The 23747-nt window shown below is 33.5% G+C and overlaps 3 protein-coding genes across 4 annotated transcripts; all 3 read right to left on the reverse strand.

Annotated features, from left to right (window-relative positions):
* Positions 1 to 6492: 6492 nt before the first annotated feature.
* On the reverse strand, positions 6493 to 7938 carry LOC143620790 (plasmodesmata-located protein 6-like). The gene is made up of 3 exons (XM_077092401.1): positions 7152 to 7938; positions 6796 to 6903; positions 6493 to 6696 (listed from the first exon to the last, which is right to left on the reverse strand). The coding sequence occupies exons 1-3, from the start codon at positions 7858 to 7860 to the stop codon at positions 6686 to 6688; spliced, it is 828 nt and encodes a 275-aa protein (XP_076948516.1). The 5' UTR covers positions 7861 to 7938; the 3' UTR covers positions 6493 to 6685.
* A 728-nt stretch (positions 7939 to 8666) lies between these two features.
* Positions 8667 to 10867, reverse strand: LOC143620797 (ubiquitin-conjugating enzyme E2 variant 1A-like). The gene is made up of 5 exons (XM_077092406.1): positions 10827 to 10867; positions 9429 to 9568; positions 9229 to 9354; positions 9029 to 9155; positions 8667 to 8909 (listed from the first exon to the last, which is right to left on the reverse strand). Exons 1-5 carry the CDS (start codon positions 10843 to 10845, stop codon positions 8851 to 8853), a joined length of 471 nt encoding a protein of 156 aa, XP_076948521.1. The 5' UTR covers positions 10846 to 10867; the 3' UTR covers positions 8667 to 8850.
* A 2168-nt stretch (positions 10868 to 13035) lies between these two features.
* LOC143620777 (protein VAC14 homolog) lies at positions 13036 to 21190 on the reverse strand. 2 transcript variants are annotated; one of them, XM_077092393.1, is made up of 20 exons: positions 21053 to 21190; positions 20862 to 20975; positions 20734 to 20799; positions 18131 to 18220; positions 17935 to 18054; positions 17811 to 17839; positions 17580 to 17722; positions 17406 to 17500; positions 17233 to 17319; positions 16985 to 17092; positions 16777 to 16868; positions 16497 to 16578; positions 16087 to 16152; positions 15869 to 15984; positions 15647 to 15767; positions 15384 to 15551; positions 15171 to 15293; positions 14993 to 15061; positions 14340 to 14561; positions 13036 to 13566 (listed from the first exon to the last, which is right to left on the reverse strand). In XM_077092393.1, the coding sequence occupies exons 1-20, from the start codon at positions 21143 to 21145 to the stop codon at positions 13462 to 13464; spliced, it is 2109 nt and encodes a 702-aa protein (XP_076948508.1). In that variant the 5' UTR covers positions 21146 to 21190; the 3' UTR covers positions 13036 to 13461. The 2 variants fall into 2 exon arrangements, with proteins under 2 accessions (XP_076948508.1, XP_076948504.1); XM_077092389.1 differs by having other exon boundaries at positions 15171 to 15299; positions 15390 to 15551; positions 21053 to 21189.
* Between the last annotated feature and the right edge of the window lie 2557 nt (positions 21191 to 23747).

A 23747-nucleotide genomic window follows, 5' to 3' on the forward strand; every position in this document is an offset into this window, starting at 1 on the left:
CTTTCATGGATTGTATTGATAAAACTGTGAAACGTACATTTTTTATTAACTTTGAAAATAAATTACTATATATCATTAATCATATAATTATTAATTATTGAGTTTGCGTTCTACTTTGTGTCAGAATTTCACAATGAGTAAAACCACGTCTAAATAGAGCAAAGGGTGGACGTAAGCTCCCAAGAAGAACCGAGAGTGGATGAAAGGTGAGGCAACAAGGCTGGCGTAGGTGCTTTAATGACCGGGGACAACAGACAACTATCAACAACAAAATTAGATTAACCATGGGCGGAATTAGAAAACATGCATGGTCTATCGATTCCCTGATACACAATTAGTTTATATATATATATATATATATATATATATATATATATATAGGGAGGGGTTATTGTAAAAAGATGAGTGTGTCTAAAAAGTGTAAGAAGCAATTTGGGTTGTCAGATCTTGTTAATCAATTGTCAAGATGAGAAAATGGAATAAATTAAGGAGTGTCTAATTTTACCTCATGAAATTGTTGTGTTAAAGGGTATTTTAGGTATATTAGGTATTTATATCTTGCAGATAGTCAACTTATTAATAGGAGAAACTCCTATTTTTATGCAATCAGTTGATGGACCTTCCAAATAACACTCAAGAATAAAATCTTCTTTTATTATTCAACCCATAAACGATTGTAGTCCACAATTTACAACCACCGTCAAATTGCTTCTCTATCTCTCTCCACCGTCGTTCAAAAGAAAGCAGGCGAAGGTTAGAAATTTGTTTTTGTCATTCGATTCCTTTAGGTAACCTCGTCCGGTGTGTCTTTATGTAATCGGCGGTGTCTCTTATCATCGGCTAACTTCGGATTTTAAACTGGTGTGTTTAATTGAAGTTGCCGTTGAAGAATAATAGAGAAGAACATTCAATTGAATGCACACGCGGGTAAAACGAAGAATGCAAGTGTGTTTTTAATGATGTAATTGTTTTTAGTTGAAACCCCCAATATCTAGGGTTTCAGTTCCTGGTCTGCTGTGTTTTTTGTAATACACAGTCATTCGATGACTGAGAGTATCAATGTGTGTTATGTTATAGTGTGTCTGATGTTGGTGATTGAAATGAACAATTTCGTGTGTTTGGGTATTTAAGTTGATGTGTTTTCTATTGGTGAGTAAGAGTTGTGGTTTTATTAGGGGTGTTACCAATTACACTCAAATACTGGATGTATAATAATTTTATTAATTAGAAATTTACATACCATAAAAAGAAAATAAATTAAGATTACAATTCTACCATTTTAATCTAATGGTGGAAAATGTTTCCTACACTTTTTAGGAAAAGATAACTTTTTATTTTAACACCTCTCTCTCTCTATATATATTCTATATAAAATCATAAAAAATAACATGTTTACTGATGTGTCGCACTCATGTTAATTCTTATAAATTATTTAATTATTAACTCAGCAATTTAAATATGGTAAATCAAAATCCTCACAAATTAGGATAGTTAAAATATAAAGGGACAACAAAAATGAGATTGTAAGAAGGAATCTAATTCATTGATTTTAAATTTAAATGGTAGAGATTAATTTAAAAAAAAAAAATTGATGGAAAGTGTATGGAGGTAATAACCCACATTTATTAACTTTCTTACTCCACATGCAAGGCATGTGTCAATTCTCCATCATTTTAAAAACGTCTATAACTTTTTCATACGACATTAAAAAAATTCACCATAATAACAAGCGTTTTTTTATCTTTAATATGAGTATCATATTGTTATATAAATATAAAAAAATTAATGGGGTTTTTTAATTGTGTTTTTTTGTTGTTCATTGTGTCTTTTAATTGAGTTTTCATATGCATTGTATTATAGATTTTGATCATTGTGTTTTTTCAACTGATGCTCATATTAAAGACAAAAATTAAAACAAAGATTATGTCATATTGGCTTTTTGTCCGTCATCATGTTTTAGTCATTGTGTAATACGCTTATTGTTTTTTATTCGGATTGACATATGATATTCACTTAATTTGAGAAAAATAGTATTACTTTCATTATATATTACGTTCAAGTCATTGTGTAATATGTTGTTTACATTGTGTTTTACATTTCACGTCATTGTGTTATATGCATTCACTATTGTGTCTTACGTTTTAGGTCAGTGTGTTATACGCATTCACCATTGTGTTTTACGCTTCAAGTTATTGTTTAACATGTATTCATTATTATGTTTTATGTGTTAGATAATTTGTTGTTATTTTTTTATTATTTTTACATATTATTATTATACAACGGCGTTATTAGTATTTAAAAAAATACATAATGATGGATTGAAAGACACAATGACGAAAAAAACCCAATGACGAAAAAAGACAATGATAAGCGAATAGACACAATGACGTGCGAAAAGACACAATGACGTAATTTTTGTTTTAAATTTTATATAATAAAATCATACTCATATTAAAGATAAAAAAAACGCTTGTTATTATAATGATTTTTTTAAAAAAAATATATATCATACGAAAAAGTTACAGATGTTCTAAAATGATGAGGGTATTAATATGTGACTTGCATGTGGAGAGAGAAAATATGTACCATTACTTTTGTACCATATTTCTTTCGGTCTTCACTTGAATTATTTATGTCTTCTCACACTTTTCATTTTTGTTAGCTTTTGTAAAATAATTTGACACCACAAATTATATAATTATTAATTCAATTATTTAAATATGGGAATATATTAACACTATATATTTGTTAATCTTTAAATAGTGTATCTTTTTAATTACTTACTATTAATAACGTACATTTATAATTTTAATAATTATTTATTATTATTTGTCGATCTAATTAAAGTTGATTAATAAGACAACATTATTTTTAGAATCAATGTTATAATATTGAGAAGACCACTCCTTAATATGTACTGATATGTTAAAATTGTATAAAACCATGATTTATTTTCCATTACCTTTTCTTTTAAGGATGTTTGGTTGGAAGTAATGGAATAAATAATAAATGAAATGAGAGAAGGAATAGAATAAACAAAGGAATAAAATGGATCATTAACATTCCATTGTCTTGTTTGGTTAATCTATGTGAATGAAATGAATAATTACCTTATGTTGTTTGGTATAAAAAAATTGTAGGAATAAAATAGAAATAATAAAAATATTCCTATCCCAAAAAATAAATATTTTTTTTACAAAAAAGAAAACTGAAATGGCGACGGTGGTGGTAGCTCCGGCGACGAAAATGGTGGCGGTTAGCCAGATGGTTGTGGTGGTGGGGGTGGCGGTAGTAGCATTGGTAGTGATGGCGATGGTAGAGTGGTGGTCAGGCAGCGACAGTAGTGGTGGCGGTTATGGTCAGGTGGCGGTGGTAGCGTTGGTTGTAAGGTGGTGGTAGTGGAGGTGGTGGCGACAGTGACAGTCAGGTGGTGGTGGTGGCAACGGTGACGATCAGATAGTGGTGGTGGCAATGGTAGTGGTGGTGGTTGTTAGGTGGTGATGGTGTTGAGAAAGTAGGGTAAGGGAGGAATGGAATGAAAAAAAAGAAGGGGGTTAGGAATGAATGATTTTGATGGAATGAGATTCCATATGTAATGGATGATTCCATTCCATCGAGTAACCAAACATTACGTTTTTCATTTCCACGTAATGAATCATTTCATTCCTCCTGTCATTCCTACATACCAAACGCTACCTTATATTATCTTCTTTTGGTTTTAACTTTTCTTAAAAATGTAAAATGCTTATATGAAAGTACATGTACATATCATGTATGTATGTGATAAATGTGCTTTAATAAATAATTAAATACGGTTTTATAATAATTAAATATTAAACATATGCTACATATAAAAATAAACATAATATTATTTTCTCTCTCTTATACTAATTATTATAGATGAATAATCAAACTGAACATATCCTTATACTGTAAGCAATAAATATATATCTGGTGTCATATATATATTCTTTAATCTTCATTGTTAACATTCTGTACGGCCAGTTTTTTGAATGTCTAACTAAATCAATGACAAAAAATGTCTAATAGTGTATTGCTTATTTTAAAATTGTTGTAATAGTGCTTGATAGATTTTTTGTTTGTTGTATATCGATAATGACAAACAAGTCTACTAGTGTATTATTTGTTTTAAAATTGTTGTAAAAGCAACGATTGCTATTAATAGTGCTTGAAAACCTATAGTAACAAAGATAGTGTATTAATAGTATTTGATAGGTTTATTGTTTATTGTGTATCGATCAGTGATTAAATATTGTAGCTTTATGAATTACCGTGTAGTACATGAAGCTCAACTAAATAAGACCATGTGTAGTCGTAAAGCTTCACATCCAGGGGTTATGCGCCACGTGGCGCCCAGTCAGAGTTATGGTTTTGTACAAAAAACAAGTGTAGTCATAAAGCCTCCATAACTTGGAGGGGAGCGGTGTTTCCAAAGTTATACACTTGTTTTTTGTTGACATTATCCACGTTGTATCTAAAACGCACAAAAAAAAATTCAACATAACGCAGGGGGGCGGTGTACCCCGCGTTTTCACAAAACGTTGGCCAACAACGTGACCACTACACATGGTCTAAGAGTTACATCATATAGTATTTATACACATCATAATTTTCTTAATACTTTTATCATGCATATCATCACTTTCAAGTGAATATAACAAAAATTTCTAGGTATGTGAGTCACAATTCTAGAAATGGTACAGCAATTATCAATCTCTTTTTTTCTTGAAACAAACACGAGTGTGCAAATTATACAACAAAAAACAAAAAACAAAAAAAAAAGTAAACTACTAACGTAGTTTTATTTCATATATCCGCGTTCATCATGGATTCACTAGTTAATTACTAACCCCAAGATGTCTGGTAAAAGAGAACATCAAGCGAAAATGGTAATGAGTACGTAACATTGGTAAAAGTGTACGTAAAACAAAAACATTCTAGTGTGTTTGACAGTATGGCATAATGCATATATTTCTGAATGATAGCACATGAATAAGTCAGGTCTGAATGAGCCTATGTCCCATTCAGCAGTAACAAAAAGTCTGAATGATTCAGACCTAATTTTAACCATTCAGATGTTTTTCTGTTTGAAACCAAACAGTCTGAAGTCTGAATGAATCATATGTTTACATCTGAATGGTTCCATTCGGATGTAAACAAACAGCCCCTAAGTCAAATGATAAGAGACTGATTTTGAATTCGTTTTATGCCTTTTCAGCATAAGTAGCATCGCCATGTTGTATATTTAGTTAACATATATGTATCCCATGTACAATTTTATATGAATTTTGGTGACTAGAACCGGCTTGGTATAACCATAGAACAAAATATATATGACGATAAGGAAAACTTTTGGATCTTCAAAAGTAATCGAATTTGCATTTATATTACATTATTACCCGAAGTTAAGATCGATTAAGTTTGTTTAATAAGTTAAAAAGAGTATATATAGAGAATTAAAAGAGGATAAAAAGAGAATGGACCTAAAAAGATTCATTTGGAATACTAAACAAAAAGCAAAAACATCTTTTTTAAAGTAACCTAATCAAACTTTAACTCAAACTCGAAAACCAAATAATAATTCATAGCACCATCATATACATATTATTCGTTTTTTTTATGTATTACTCCCTCCGTCCCATTATAAGTGTCATATTTTGATTTTTCAAGTCTTTCTTGTTTAACTTTGACCGACAATATTTTTGTTTGTGTTATATAATACTTGATGTAAAATATATGAATGGATTGAGTTTTAAATGTATTTTACATTGATATAATTTTCATCAAGTATTATATTACACGAACAAAAATATTTACGGTCAAGGTTGCAAAAAAAAGACTTGAAAAGTCAAACTATGACACTTATAATGGGACGGAGGGAGTACAATTTACAATTCTTTTTACTGAAATTTTATTTTATTTTAATATTTACATAATTATATACCCAAGATCCAAGACTATAGTTATGTTTGAAAGAAATGAAATAAAGGAAAGAAAACCACCTTATTTAAGGTAAGTGTATTATGAAAATGAGTAACTTAACCACAATATTTTTTATTGTTTAAGAAGACCCCTTTTAGATGGATTTATTTGATCTCATCACCAACAACATTTAACTCTAAGTTTTATCTCATTTATTATATTTACATTCAAAACGTGTTGATGGTATTGAAGTAAGTCATTCTTTATGACCTAACATGCCTTTGTATATGCATATGTTAATCCGATACGCGCTTTGTCAAATAGTGATTTGGGCAAATAATTGGCAACATAAAAAAAATGACATAGTTGCAACAATACTACCATGTCGATTATGTTACGATAGATGTAGTGAACACATTCTGCATCATGTTGTTTCTTGTGGTGTCAGTCCATGATAATTTCAGGATCATAACCCTTAAACCATCCTAAATCCTCTCTATCATGTGAATAAATAAATACATGAGTTGATAAATATATAACTATCAGAAAATCTCCTTGGCATTAAAAAAGATGTCATGTTTGTTGTTTGTACATTTTGTTCTTATTTCAACTCTCCTTTCACTTGCTTCAATGTGTATCTTTATATATATCACCATGAAAAGAACCACTTAACATAAAGATGAAAAAGGCAAAGTCACTTGATCTTGTGTATCTTCAATGATGAATGATGCACCCTTTAATTTTACTTACCATCTGCATACAAACCAAACTTACACTTTTTGATCCATCCCATGAGTTTGCTTTAAACATGTATAATATGTTAATAATTATTCCAAGTAGTCGATGGAGTACCTTTTCGGTCACAAAGTCTGGTTAAGTAAGATAGGAACACAATGATCACTGCAACTCCAGCAATTATTCCAATTATTATTGCTAATGTTTTGTCCACATCCCCATCATCTGCATATTTATATATACTTTCACTTTGGATCAATCAATCCAGACCTTGAATCTTTGTTAACTTTATTAGATATTACATATGTAACCATGATAATCTACGCGTAACTAAATTAGTAATTATACAGACCTTGCTCTATGAGTGAGATATTACTTGATACGTTTTATTTATTACATTCACACAAATAAAAACAATACAACCACCACAAACCACCCGCTATGGCGGTGGAAGTGGTGGAGCAACCGCTTACCACTTCTCGAGTGAAACCCTCGTTCAGAGTATCGTACATAACACTTCCCCAAGTACATGTCACCCCAAGCTGCCGCCCCACAGTCTGATTTCAACCGTCCACCCGCCTCTGAAAGACAATCTTGACACTCACTCAAACTCAAATCTTGCACGCACTGCGCCACACCCTGCACACTACCGGACCCGCCCACTCGAAAATACTGCCCGTTTCCAGCCGCCATGTACGCCAACACCCCATCTCGACGACTAATAATATCCGAATTATAACCCACTGACGGCCCGCACTTCTTAAACACCTCGGTTTTGTCCTCAACTCCTAAAAATGATGAACTATCAAATTTCACAAAACACCCGTCAAGCTGCATGGCCCCACCAGTGGACTCGGGGCAGATGACCCCGAGTCGACTAACAGCATGGGCCACGCAGTCTCGGCAGGCAGATGTCGTGAGGTCTCCACGACACTGGAAGAGGCCGTAGACAATGTCAGACTGGGTGGACCCTGGGACCGAGACCTTGAAGTTGTTAAAGGACGAGAAAGCAGCGGAGTTGACTAAGGAAGTGAGTACTGAGTTGACATTGGACTCGTAGGGTGAGCCGGGTGTAAAGCGTGTTTGTGAACATCCACCATAGATGAATGTGCCAGTGGCAGATGATGATATGTGGAAGATGATCAAGGATGAAATTAGGCAGAGAGTTGGTTGGTGATGCATTTTTAGTAAGTTTGTGGGATAGAATAGAATAGAGAATACAAGAAATATATGTTTTTGTTGTGGAAGTTTGTAGGTGATGGGAAATAATTGAGTGACTCTCATTTAATTGGTCATAAACTTTAATGTTTGCTTTTTAAACCTTATTATGATTGACTTCCTATTATATATCCCACAAATGCATACGGTTATTTAAGTTACATGAGTGTGTTCCTGATAATATAGTTGAGTTAATACATATATCATCGTGCGACGAAGATAAGGGCGTTCTTTAAATGTTGAAAGTGACTGAACAGGCGAACCTCCCAAACGAAAGCAGGTCGACTGGCATGAGAATAAAACGGTTCAATTTACATGTTGAATGGTTCAGTTTTAAAATGTTCAGTTACCTATTTTTTAATATCAATACAAAGTCACCACTAACTATTTTGACAATTTTCATTTGAAAAACTTGATCAAGCCGAGTTGTTTTGGTCAGTCTAAACTCCGATCAACCCAACAAACCAAATCAGCCGGTTTGGTTTGTTGGTTTTTCAAACTGTTGTTAGTGGTCCAATCTAGGATTATTGTTAAAAGCGACTGTGTCACAATGAGAGCACACATAGGATTTTAAATTCATCTAAAATCATAGTATCTAGTACCAACTCAAACTTGAAGAATTTTGGTCAGTGTTGGAACAAGATAAAAGAGCTCCAACATAAGGAAATCACTAACATCAGCTAACTTGAGTAATTGTATATTTAGTACTTGTATAATAGATTCAGTGTTACACCTACTTTCCGGATGCAATAATTATATTAGTCAAATGAGGCATCACAATGAATCACAGATGATCAAAATACATATTAATTAGTAGCCAATGCATTCTTCTGACATTGATCATGTTCAAGATTACATTTAACCAACGTCCCAGTCTGTTTTAGCAGCCAGGGCGCGGTTAATTTAGGTAAACTATATATACGTAGTAATAATCACTGCATCTAAGATGCTTGCTTACATAATACAACACCTCAACACTAGTCCCTTCGGGTCCACCCTCCCCTCACCATTTCCTGCAACAATACCAAACAGGAAACAGAAAAAAAAAAAGCAAATAATAATCAATCACCATGCCTTTTAAGGTTTCACTAGTAACATAATAAATGACATAAAAGAGTAATAATAAAGGCACCTTCAGGAGGCTGAGTGAGTCTTCTGTTTTGTGGGGAGCTCATTTCTTTTTTGAGTTGAGTCAATATGTTTTCCATCGTGTACTCTCGTTGCCAATCAGCAAGCATCGGGAAAAGAGACGGCTCCACCTGTCAGATATACGCCACCATGAAATTATTATCATCTACATATCCTAAGTTTATTTAGGAAACTAATACATACCACACCCGTCTCCTGGTTCACACAGGTCATGTTTATACGCGACTGAAATTTCACACTTGGTGGTTTTTCTGGATACTCATGGCTGCAAAATAGTTTCAGCTGATAAATGCGTCCTTCATGAACGGTCTGGCATGTAACATCAATGCAATTAATTAAAATAAATATGTTTGATGGTAGAAAAATATATTAAGAAAACTCACATTAGGAGGACCAATAATGGTTCCTGTCCATGATTGCATGTATACATCATCAGCATCATCCATCCCATAGCTCACAGTTCCATCACCAATTCCTTTTTCTCCTCGTTCGAGTTCTTCTAGTAATCTAAAGCTTCTTGGAACTAAATTAATAGAATATATGTTAAACATCATGACCGGCAGAAGTAACAAATAATAACAGTTGACAAAAAAACATTTATAACTGACTATGAATATTTTCTAATGAAATGACGTAGATACTATCGATATGCTTATCTGCAGTATCATGCTAAATCCTGACTTTAGAGACCAAATAGCCTGCTAGAAGGCTTAAAACAGATGTTCAATCTAACAGATCTGATGGTAAAAATGGCAACCACTTTAACCGTTATAAATTCATGCTACTGGTAAACATTTATTGTCGACAATTAAACAGTAACCCTTTGCCTGAACCAAGGCCTTACCATCCACTAGTTAAATTGTTAAAATGTATAACTTGTATATGTTTGAATGTTTCCATATCATATCTAACATACATTCTACAAATAGAAGAAAAGCTGCTTGAAAAAAAGTCACATCTTGCTTAGAATGGCCAGACATCATCTAGCAAACCACTCATGAAAGTATTTTTTAAACATTATGAGCAGTTGAGTTTTCCAAATATGGTACTTGGCTTTCCATTGAAAGCAAACCATAATACTCTTAGAAGAATTGCGGTTTTAACAAAAAAAAAAGGTATGCATTTACCTTTTCACAACAACCATGCCCAATTTGCAACAAATATAGTCTTAAAACTCCAATCAATCATCTCATTAAGGAAATTCTCAAGTGGAGGTACTGAACTATAATCTAGCAAGTAGCAGCAACATGAACAAAAACCGTCGAGATAGTTATAAGAAACAGAAAATCTAAATGAGTCTAATAAACCTGAATACTTGAGTAGTGTTAGGATCAAACACAAACAACTCCTAATGTGAGAAGCCTATTATTTTTGAACTAATTATTATTACACTACTTCAAATTTGTAATGTAATTACTCTAGTTCAAATATGTAGTGTAATAAAAACTACTAGTTTAACTAGAGTAATTATTATTATTCTACAGTCAGTTGCATATTTTGTAATGTAATTACTCTAGTTATTTGTACGTTAAGTAGAGTAATTATTACAGTACAATTATTGGAACTAGAGTAATCATCCTAGTTATATATATGTAGAGGTCAATTTTTTGTACAGTATCTAATAACGACATAACTGGCTAATCTAATCTAAACAAACTCCATCAACTCATACGAAGCGATTGTTATGAAAATAAACGATATAATAATCAGAACGATGAGCAACAAATGATCATCAAATCGCATAATAATAATAATAATAATAATAATTAGAAGAAGGTTACCGATAACCGTTGATCCCATTTCTGCGCCTAGGGTTTCCAAATGCCTTGGCAGTCGCAATTACAAACTATATCTTGCGTAAGGTACGTCTTGTACAATCGTATGTGGTTTGGAACAACTGGAAACTTCCCTAGAGTTCCTTTTTGGTGAAATAAACATGTCGTAACTTAGGGATGGATGTATTACGTAAACTATCATAGACCCATGTGGAGTGGTATCATGAGATTTGGTTTGATTTACACAATCAGAGTATCTTTCAATCAGAGAATCTCGACTTAACTAACTACACCTCCATTTTTTCACTTTCACCACTTGTTACTATGGCAAGCACCAACAAGGCCAACAAGAAGGCTTCTGCATCCGTTTTATTGACCTGGTTCGTGTTGAAGAAGACTTCGAGGGGGTGCGGGTTGTCCTACATAACCGCAACGAAGAGGTATGGCGGAACTGGGATTTGATTGAATTCGTCAATGTTGACCTTAAGGCTCGCTGCAAATTTTGTGGCACTTTCTTAAAGCAAGATTCTAACTTGAAAGTAGTTCCCGTAACGGACCAAGTCAAATTGGATCGAGATGGTACAATATTTCGTACAACATGAAAGCGGTACATGATAGAATGGTGAAGTTTGTTATTCAACAAGGTTTGTCGTTTAACCACTCTGACAACCCCGAATTGACGGCCATGATTCGAGAAACTCTTCAACCGCGCTACACCCATGTAAGTCGTACCACCCTTAGACGGTATTGTCTAAAATTGTAAGAATGTGCAAAAAAAGATTTAATTGAGTTTTTTCAAACTTTACAAACGAGTGTGAGTTAAACTAGTGATGTTTGGTCGGCACCACACGGGTTACCGGAATCCTACCTTTGTGGCATCGCTCATTGGGTCGATCCGATGCCTTGGCAATTGATGAAACGCGCCATCGCTTTTGAAAACTTTCCGTATCCACATAGCGCCGATAAATTGTTTGAAATTGTAGATGAGGTAATAACGACTTTTAACTTGAGGAAATAAAATATTATTTATGTCGTTTGATAACGCAACAAACAATACAAAGGTGGTAGAAAACTTTATCATAAAATATACACCACCTTGTTACGGGAATTTTTTCCATGCTCGATGTGTACAAGGACGGTATAAAAACTTAAAATAACAAACACGGTTCGTCGTTTGAATCCCGCTCTCCCGCTTTCTTGGCGTCCAAACTTTTTTATTTCACGACAATACTTATTGGTATGCTTTTGAAGAGTGAAGTTCGACCATGCTGTCAGATATTTGGCACAATACTTGCACCGCGCCATCTCCTGTGAGTCGGTCATAACACACAAATCATAATGAACCCAAACCTCAGGGCATCTTGGTATGTCGACCATAAAAACATTCTCGTTGGTTGTCATTGTTTGCCAGTTTAGGAGTAATTAAGATTTAAAGTGTGTTTTAGAGTTTAGTGGTTTAACAAGTTCTAGACCCAAACTATCTATATATTGTATGTGTGTTTATGTTGCATAGTTAAAAACCGGTTCCAACTATCTAGAAACGGCTACATAGCCATTGGAACCGGTTTCCAACGGTAATATTCTTTTTAAAAATGAAAAACCCGGTGGAACCGGTTTTCGGGTATAAACCGGACCTACCCGGTTCCACGGGGTTATCATATTTTCCTACCTGGTCGGGTCTGGTTCCTACCCGGTTCTTGACTGGAACCGGTTCCATTTTGTACCCGATAAATAAAACCGGGTTCCAGGTTTTCATAATACCCGATTTGTGCACGTCTAGCCGGTCAAAACCAGATCGAATATAACCGAAACACGAAAATTCTGGAAATGCAAAACTGAAGACCAAACCTAGATCAGACAGAATCCCCAGTCCAAACCCAGAATTTCTTGTAATTCAAAACTGAAGACAACCAATATCAATACATGGTTGGTTAGCTTCGGTCACTCTACAATCGTGCAGTCTCCTTGAACCGCCCAAAAACATTACGCAACTCCACAGCCAAGATCAACTCGTTTTTATAGATATCAAACAGATTTTCCAACAGATGTAGGAGCTCATCCGGTGAAACAAACTTTTCAAGCCCATGAAAGTAAATTTCCATCTGATTTGGATTCAGGTAGATCAAAAGTTGACGGAAATAACTGGTAGAATCGGTTGGTGAAATGCTCCATTAAAAGTCAGGCTTGACAAAACAGAGTTGATACACATAAAAGTGGGCATCCTACATACGCATCTAAAAGGTCTGTGTTTAAATACATTTCCATACGAACCATACCCATTCTCATTCCGCCATAGTATCAAATCTATACCCGTAGTAAGTCTCAAATACAAACCAAACGCCACCATGCAAAAACCATTGGAAACACAAGAAGACTAGATTATTTAATACAAGAACAGTAACACATTGCAATGCCTTTAAGCCCTGTGGTTTTCAATAAAAATAACACAACCACAAAGGCCAAACATCTGGAGAAACAAATAGCTCCAACGTCCCAGCATTATCGTTCTGGAAATGGGGAAAGATAAAGAAAAAACAACCACCGCCCATTCATCAAGTTGAACACAAAGAGTAACTGCTACGATATACAATTTACACTTTTATACCACCCCCCAACAAATACCCATTGCATGCTGAACCCTTCATAGATGTAGTTGTCCTGGACCTTTTCGAGACGATCTTGAAGGAGGCCTGCTAATCTCTGCCCCAGGTGCAGGTCCCCTCACTTCTTCCGGTTTTTGTACCTCCTACAGAGAATCATACAAGTCTGGTGTAAACGAATCGACTCACTCAGTAGATACTTGAGATCGACTCGTTAGAAGCTCGCATCAAACTGAGCTTTAAACGAGCTCAAGCAGCGTATTAAATATATCAAGCGTGACTAGGCTTGCGTGCCTAAACAAACCTATTATATATATAACTTTTATGTATCGTATTAAATATATTTACATAACAATTATTATATATAACATTACGATAAATATAAATAAACAAATATTATTATGTTATATATAAAAACTACAATACGCTAAGGGCACGTTCATTTAAAACCAATAGCATGTTGAGAACCACAAGAACTGCATAAGAGACATATTTTGCTTCATTGAAAGATTTAAATACTGAAATATAGATGTTTATTTCTCTCTCCATTCTTTCTTTGGTTTATCCTGAGTACATATGCATATAGATGTGCATATATGCATTTAGATGAAATTCTATCAATTTTATATATATTTTTTTCAAAACCAGATCTTAAATATATTGAAATCTACATACATTTTAGTCAATTTACATAATAAATTCTACAAGATTTGATGTGGTTCTCGCAGTTCTTGACATATAATTGGTTTTAAAATAAACATTCTCCTAATACCATAAATGTGTGTGTAACTAAATAACAAGAAAAACAATGAACGAACCGAGCTCAATATTGGGCTCAGATTGACTCGTTTACACCGACATCCTACGTTTATACAGGTTTTGTAGCAAGTTTTTAAGATAGATGGAGAAGAAAGAAAACCTTTGCAGAAATGGAAATGTTGCGGGACAATGCTTGTGATTTTGAATGCAGGTGATGCTGCTGTTGTGTCTGTTGAAATCGTTGCAGCCAAGATTCAAAGTTTATACCATTCTCTGCATTCATGCTACCATCTTCTGCAAAATGATTCGGTTGCTCCTTGTTGAAGGAATACGAAGGTACTGTCTTTAAACGAGTCCTTAAAATCTTGAATGCAGCACTTTGCTAAACACCAGTAGCACCAAGAGCAAAGATCAGATACTGTGGATTTACAAATTCGGTTCTGTATTGAATTTAATGATCAAGAGCATTCACATTGGAAAACGTATAACATCCCAAACCATATAATTTAAGGAAAAGTTTTAAGAATTTTATCATATTTTGCACTACATCCGATTCCCGAAAGTATGGTATAAATATATTGATTGAATAGTGATTCCGGACTCCATATATTCATTCCATATATTTGTTGTAAGTGAAAGAAAGTTAAAATGTAATAAAGGATAAATAAGAATTATTTAATTGAATATGTATAAATATGAGGAATCGGATGTAGCGGGTTTTTAAAATAAAACAAACTTTATGGATAATATAAGTTAAACTATATGGATAAATATAAGAATTCCAATGTGAATGCTCTAAATAGTTAAACTAACCTGAGGAAGTAACATGAGAAGACCATAGAGAGCTTTTAACAACAGTATATATCTTCCAGGTTCAAGAAGCTGCATGTAAGATAGAAAAACTGAATTATTCAAGAAAAGACGAAAAGGAGAGTTGATGAACCAACTGTAAAAAAAAATTTCTAAGATGTATATACAGCAAGAAAAGCACCTGTAGCCTAAGATAAGCAAAAGTGGGAGTCTCCAAGAGGTGAATCAGTTTGTCCAGCTGGACTAAAAATCTAACATTAATATCTTCCTCAGTTAGAGATTGGATGACTGCACTTGCATGTTGGTAAGCCTGTCAAAAAACAAAAGATTTTATTTAGCATGGACAATATTTTTGTAGGTTACTAACTTACTATATTACAACAAAAGTTCTAAGGCTTGCCTGTGCTAATAAGCAGAGACTTATTATGGCCATTGATGAATGGCACCATGAGGAATATAGTGAAAGAAAGAAGTCTTTTCCAGCAGCATTAACTAGTGATAGTTTTAAAAGATCTCGTAGGTCAGATAACTCAGATGACGTAAGCAGAATCAAATTCAATGCCTGCAATACGTAAAACAAAGCGCGGATATGTTAAAAATAATTTTAAGTTCTTGGTCACGTTAACATTCTATAAGAATATAAAAGCTAACAAGAACCTGAACCATAGTGGATGCAAAATCCAGGTCTGCTTCCTTCTCAAGAATCTTAGAGAGCTCTCGGTAAACTCTTTCAGAATTTAAAAGCACACAAAGTCGGCGAATAATTAAAGCACCTCGCCTGAAAGAGCAAAACATAATAGGTCAGCAAAGAAATCCATCACAAAATGAAATAAAAAAACATAAAAAGTATATATATATATATTAATAAACATAGATCACCTTTCTAGGAGAGTGTGATCCGTCCGGAACTTATGAACTAAGAAAACAAGAAGCTGTGCAAAGTTATATTGGTCTTTTGCTATGGCTGCATGCACCTCAAGCACCAGGAGCACCACCTGCAGAAGTACAATATAACAGTAAAAACATATTTGAATTGTGATGCATATGTAATAATAAACAGATAAAGAAGCCAGGCAAAAAAAGAAAAGAAACATTACCTGATCAGAGGGATCTGATAGTGACTTCAGAAGTGTGTCAAAAATATCATTCAGAAAAGTGAGAACCTGTTAAACACATGAGATCACATATGAACTTATTTCCTTAGTAAAATCCCTAAAGTTGACATGTGTAAAAGCCAAGAGCACTAATTAACCTGATGTAAATTGACCCATTCAAATATAATTTAAACTAACTTATAGTCAAAGAAGCGGCAATGCTAAAAAGTGAATAGTATAACGCATAAAACTTCTCAGTTAGTGTACCAATTCCAAATCCATCTTATATTTCTAAAAGTACAGCAAAAATAAACTGATTATTAACTCTTATGAAGTACAAACTAAAGAGTTTAAATTTAAAAGATCTAAATTAACATGCAGCATAGGTCCATATAATGATAACTAAGTGTTACCTCTGAGCGATGTCTGTTTAAAAGGGTTGAAATCCAGTGCAATGATTCAATTCGAGTAGCCTCGTGCTCATTAGATAGCTGCCTGATAAATTGATATAATAAAACAAAAATCAAGATAATATATCCAACACAAACACTCTAGTATGTTCTAAATACATACATATTCATCACCATACTGCAAGATAACCACATCACTAGTAGCGTAATTTTACTATGGTTTATGTTTTTATGTTAACATATTCTCAATACAATATATTTTAACTTTAGTGCTAATGCCAACCTCCTTGCAATGGAGAGAATTGCTCCAACGTCAAATCCTTCAGCAGGGTCTGCCTGAATTGCACGAAGCTCTTCATTTGTTTCACGGGCTACCTGATAGTCATAACTCAGTATATTAAACAAATATACAGTATCATACCATATATATATAGAAATCAGTCAAATATTTAGTAGATTCAACACAAAAACTTTAAAGGCTGAAGACTTACAACTCGTATTTTCTCTTCTTTGTCAGCTATGCAAGGTAAGATAGCTCCCAATATATCAGCATAATAAGGCACAAGCTGGTCTCCACCAAGTTTTACAAACTCATTTATCTGCACAAGTAACTTTCTAATCAACCCTCAACAAACATACGAACAAGTAACTCCTAAATAAAATCACCATATAAAATTTCAACTATAAGGTAATTAGGTAAAATATGGATATAAATCGGCATAATATTTTTTATCCTTACCCATGTTATTGCTGTCCAACGAGTAAATTCATCAGGAGCAGCTGCTCTCTGTACAAGTATTTCAGCCATGCGACCATAGTCTACAGACTTCAAGTGTAAATATATGTGAGATTAACATTGATAAGATTTATCATATCACAAAAATATAAATGAAAAACAGAAAGTAATCTAACTGGAGAGTTCTTTATCTCTTGAAGGAATTCTGAAAGTGCTGAATCAGCTTGCTGTCTGATTTCAAGGCTGGGATCACTTAACATATTAAACAAACCTGGAATAACATCATGTTAGTCAAGGATAAGTGAAGTGACAAATAGCATCCTGTTAACTTTAAACTGAAATCCCTTTACCATCAAGAAAATCAGGAAGAAAGCCCAGCATATCTATGTCTGGAACACTGTCCAATACTGTAATCCATCCCACCAAAAACTGGCGGACATAAGGATTCAACACATTCATCCGCTCTCTCAACAACGGAATAAATTCCTCAATGCTGATAAAAAGAAACAAAACTTAATAAAAATTTCCAAACATATATAAAATAGAACCAAACAGGCGAACATAAAACCAAAAATGGTCACCTAAACTGGTCGCTCTCTGTAACAATGTCCTATATCCCAACAAGTAAAACAGCAAATAAGTAGTTAGAGCCTCATAAGACATGGTCAACAGTAAATACTTATAACGTATGATGAGAACACTTGCCTTCACAAGTCTATCTAACAGATGGGCAGCACTTTGTACATTAGGATCTGAGTCAGCTGAAAGCTTACACAATGCATCAAATATCTTGTTAAAGTGAAAAATGAACTCTCCTCTAACAACCTGCAAAAGGCATGAGATTAGCTGAAATGTCTCATATCAAGAAAGCTTGATTGATGAAATTTGAATTCACTCTCACCTTTGCGATGTTGTATAAAGCTTCACAAGCATAGTAACGAACTCTGCTATCTTGATCAGAAAAAGAGTTTATCACTGGTGGTAGAATTTGCTGGCAGATTTTTTTGAAAAGTAACAGAGAACAGGAGAATAGATATTATCAAGTTAGTCGGTAATATTATGCAAAGTTCACATCAACTAGTTACTATTAAGTAAGCAAATAGATATAAAATAAAGAACGATTCTATCATCAAGTCATGTGAAATATGCTTATGATGACAGTGTCTTTTGGAGAAAAAATGAAATGTATTGATATTATACAAACAGATCCAAATTGCAATTTTCTAATCCTTCAAATGAATTAAAGAAAAATAAGGCCATAAGGGAAACCATAAGCAGGGTTATTCTTAGCAGCAGCAGCATGGAGGTTAAACCAAAGCATATATTTACTTATTTAAGTGAGATTTATGGAGCTCGGTCATATACTGTTAATCCACCTCATATCAATATTTGTGTTAAAAAAATACAGATGACCTGAGTTTTGAACTTTAGATATCTAAAAGGCCTAAGCACAGGGTCACCTCTAAATTTATGAAGTGCCTTGTTACAATCACCATGAGAAATACATGCTATAGGCTATAGCTACCAAAAATGACTTCATTTAAATGTTTTTCGCACAGCTGGAACAAGTGGCAGGCTGGTTACAACATTACTAAGCACATTTAATAAAAGATGGTGGATGGATGATTCAGATGCTGAAACATTAATGTCTATAAAGAAATAATTACACAAGCTTCTTATTTTGGTAGTTAATATATGGTTTGCTGAAGCAACTTCTATATAGTTCAGTCAATCATGTGAAAACAAAATTCCCAAACCTATTGGTCCTTTTTCTAGGACATAATGATCTGAAATAGCCCTTATAATAAAGAAAACCTACAAAATTTATGCTAAAAAAATAGTAAGGCAATTTGCACATAACATTTTATCAAAGACAAATAACTACAATATAAGAACCATAGCCTCTAATGTCTCACACAAATTAATGAATCAGTAAGAAGAACATACATAGAGAACTTAATGTCTAGTACAGGTATAACACCACCATGTAACAATTTCTTCAAAATATTGACCAACCGCTGTGTCTCACCTTGCTATCATGCACGAAAATGGCAAAGAAATTAACACTCGTACCCTAAAATCATATATCAATATGGTACACCATAAAACTGAATGTGATTTGGGGGGGGGGGGGGCTAAAAGAATTTGAGAAGACTGAATAATCTTGCACATTCACATGTAAAAGAGATGTCAAAACAGTTCAGAATTCAGCAACACACTTTCAAGTAGATTTCCCATCAACCAATCTTGTAAACGTCACTCTTTGTATCATAAACAACTGAGCGTTTCAAACAAAATTCTTGCATGTGCACGAGTAAAATTAAGAAAGTTTTAGGAACCAATTACTAAACCCCTGATCCAAAGTAGATCATCCTCCATATTGATAAAGTTTTTCATTAGAGTAAGCAAGTCTACATTGGTGAAGAGACAATAGACATTTCAAGAACAACAACAAAGACAAAAACCTAACAAAAAAGGAAGAGAAGCTCGCCTAAAGCCCCAACTACGATATAATGATTCAACTTTTGACCATCATATGTAAACTGAACATGAAACACCTACAGTTCAATCAGATGCCCCTTCAATTAATTTGGAGAATTCTGCTTATGAATTTGGTATATAAGTTTAATCATATCTAAATAAAGATTACATATATCTATAACCATATACAAATTATCTACTATGTAGACTTTGGAATGCCTGGTTGATGTTACACACTTCCTGAGTTCCTGGAATCATTACTGATTCACCTCTATAGTCTCAACTGAGCCTACCCAACTAAATGTAAATAAAAGACTGCTTGTTGTTTTAGTAATACATAGTAAAATAATGAATTAGCAAATAAACACAGATACACAAAAACAAAAAAAGGAAGTTGACTGATCATCACTAAGTTATCTTATTTATAATTGTACCCAGCTATAGACCAATAAGTCAATTTACAAAGCCACCATAGGTACCATACAAGTTACATACTTTGTTCTTTGAAGGAATAACTGGGAGAGACTATTCACTAGCTCACGTGCATTTTCTTAGAACATATTTCATGTAATACTATGTAATGCCAAAAAGATCCTAGATTCTATGTAATGCTTAGGGGCATTCCAAAACTAAGTCACCTCTATAATGTGCCAATATGTATGTTATTCTTCAGGAACCTTAACAGAAAACACACAGCCTCACAGCATAAACAAAAAACGATCCTAAAGAAATAATCATGGCTGTTCAGGTGATATTAGAAATTGAATACAGTCTAATTATGAAAATAGCTCGCACAAATCAATCAAGAGTGACAAGTAGCATCTCTATTCTCTACAACCAGACCATCAGCGTATCACTGGGCAGTAGGTAGTCAATCCGATTGATGTGATGATGCAGTTAGCATAAGTAATACACCGAGTGCAGAAATCTAACTAGTCACTAGTGTATCATTTTCAAACTCTATATAGCATATGAAAAAACATTACACGAAAGAAAGAAAGAAATGAATGAATGAATCGAAACCTCTAGATGTTGTGCAGCTTCAGAACTCAAACCAACAGTAGCTGCAGCCAAGCCGATCAACCCTCCCTACAAAAAACAACATGAAATTAGAAGCAATGCATATGAAATGAATGAGAGTATTGTTATACCTTTCGGTGATTGGCTTGAGGAGAGTAAGTATACTCATGAGTGAGCAAATGAATGACAGCAGTAATCTTATCATGATCACCAGCAGCTGTCAATTGCTTGACAATTCCTTCAACCTGAACACACATCCAAAACCCTAAGTATAAGTCGAAATCTAAACAATTAAAATATCATTATTAAATAATAAAGAAACCTCTAAGGCTGCATTCTTCCGCTTCTCATATAGCTTATCGGAGAGGTTTCGTAAGACGGCGGCCGGAATGGCGGTTAAAGCATCGGCGGCCATAATAATAATAATAATAATAATAATAATAATAATAATAATAATCAGAAGAAGAAGAGTAATAAAACTGAAATAGTCGTCGGATGATAATAATTAAAGTCGTTTTCTGATCTTCTCCTGCTGGAATCGGAACATCTCCTCCGTCATGGAATTGAATTGGAAGAGTTGTTGGAGGATCTGCTGGAATGAATGAAGAACAGACTCAATTGAATTGAACGGAAGCTGTTGCCGGAGATCTGTCGGAAGGAAGCGAGGGTGGTTAGTAATGGTAATGGTAATGGTAATGGTAATGAATAAGAAAGGAAAGAAGGCGTGATAAGTTTGGGAGTTGATCACAGAAAGAAAGACAGACCTTTGCCAGCTTGCTTTCGACCCAACCCCAGCCCAATCTTAAATCCTTCTTAATTGTTAACCTTATTTACTTATTTTTCATAACATTGTATCTTATTAATGAGCAAAATCGGGACCGGTACCGATTTGGTACTGTCGATATCGAATCGGTACAAAAGTTTTAAATTTCGGGATCGGTACGCTACCGGTATTTCCCAATTTTTTACCTCTGGTACCAGTATAATCCCGGTACCGTCCCGGTACCGAACCGAATATTTCGATACCGGTACCGGTACCAAGAATTAAGGATATTCGGGATCGGGACCGGTCCGGTACCATGCTCATCCCTATTGTATCTTATATTAATCAATAATAACTCATCATACAAACTCTAAAAATGAAGCTCCGATTCATACTCATTTATTAAACAAGCTTATTTTAAGGTTTGAGCTTGGGATCGGACTCGTTTAGGCTCGGATCTATCGAGTTTTTTCACGAGCAACTCGGTTCGTTTGCACCACAAAGTTTATAATAAGAAAATTGATTTGCGATACTTTTATTTTTTTTTAATATAATAATAACAACTCTTATTTGTTTAGACGCATGTAAGTTTTACTATTGTAGAGAATAGCGCATGTTGACTCTACTTGTCTTGAAAATTTGATATAACCAAGGCTTAATAGAAATGAATCCAAAATATTATGTGTATGGCTTACTAAATAACATATTTTTTTGTTTTGTTTATAGTAGGATAACAAAAGTTATCCATTTTAATATTTGACATGTTAAAACATATAAAGTGTTAAGTTCTTCTCTCATACAACTACAAGTTTCAATAAACTAATGGCATTTAAGGTCTTTGTATTCTTGTAGTCATCCTCCACTTGGTATAGATGTCCTTGATGATTTACATCACCATCCTAAACAAAGAGAAGTGATGTAGATACCATTTGTACCATCCAACCTTTTTAAAGACTAACAAAAATTATTCATTTTTTCATCAAGAGCTCAAAACTTAGTTTCTCCTAAAATATCTATAAAACTTTGTTTGCCATTGACTATCTGTATGATGAAGTTTTTCTCATTCATACAGGTTTAATTATGGAGCTATCATATATTTTTTTAACCAAACAGGCCAAAAGACAACATATTTCTTGTGGCATAATATCAAAATCCTATACTCATTTTTTGTCGAATAAGAACACGTGATTTGCCTAAGGTGTCCGTGTCACACAAATCCGTTTAAAATTCAATTTAGGCCGTAATTAGTGATAGTAATAAGGATGAAGGATTTGTGGTCATCATAATTCGGGATTAGCCAACTAGATAAGAGATGCTTGATGATGATAGATGGCATTCTTATATTTGAAATAATAATAATAATAATAATAATAATAATAATAATAATAATAATAATAATAATAATAATAATAATAATAATAATAGGTAACTCATAGTAAATTAAGATGCAGCTAAGATGCAACGTCACGTATTTTGTACAACTAAAACAAAACATATGTTTAACAATTATGACAAGACTTTATTTATATTTCTATTCTAGAAAACACGTGTCATAGTCTTTAAAAATATTATAAGATCATGTGAAAAAAAAAATATAATAAAGTATTTCATATATAAAGAAACGGATGCTATGTATAAAGAAATTGATGTTATGTGTGAGATTTTAAACATTTTTCAAACAACAACTTTCATTATAAGACAAAATTAACAAGCCACTAGAAGCCACAACAAAACAACATACAACTTAAAAGAAAATTTTTACACCGAGTATGATTATTGTTAGTATTGTAAGCTATTTAAGAACACCCAAATCTTTTTAAAGACTTTTTTTTAAAAAAATTCTGATTACCATAACAAAAATTATAATATTTACATTATCTGATAATTACATTAGTAACCTATTGTTTTTCCAAATTACAAACAATGTATCACTGCATATGCTTGACAAATAAACCTAAATTCAAAAATTCAATTAGATTGCAATAAAATTTTTTTAGAGTTGTTGCAATTGAACTCATGTAAAGCTTTTTCGATACTTAGACTGTCTGCATTAGTTCAGGGCAATTCTTTCTTTAAACATCCTAGTCAGCATGTCACATCAGCTTTCCATTCATTCTTTCAACAAACATTTTTTATCTACAACAATACAGTTGACAAGTGGATTCTCATGTTTCATATTGACAGTGGATGATGATTCTTATGGTTCATATTGCCATTGGTTAACAAAAAAATAAATTATAATACAAAACACTAG

Source organism: Bidens hawaiensis, unplaced genomic scaffold, assembly GCF_021521415.1.
Source record: "Bidens hawaiensis isolate Kalapana, Puna unplaced genomic scaffold, B.hawaiensis_p1.1 tig00000296_1, whole genome shotgun sequence".
Classification (NCBI taxonomy): Eukaryota; Viridiplantae; Streptophyta; class Magnoliopsida; order Asterales; family Asteraceae; genus Bidens; species Bidens hawaiensis.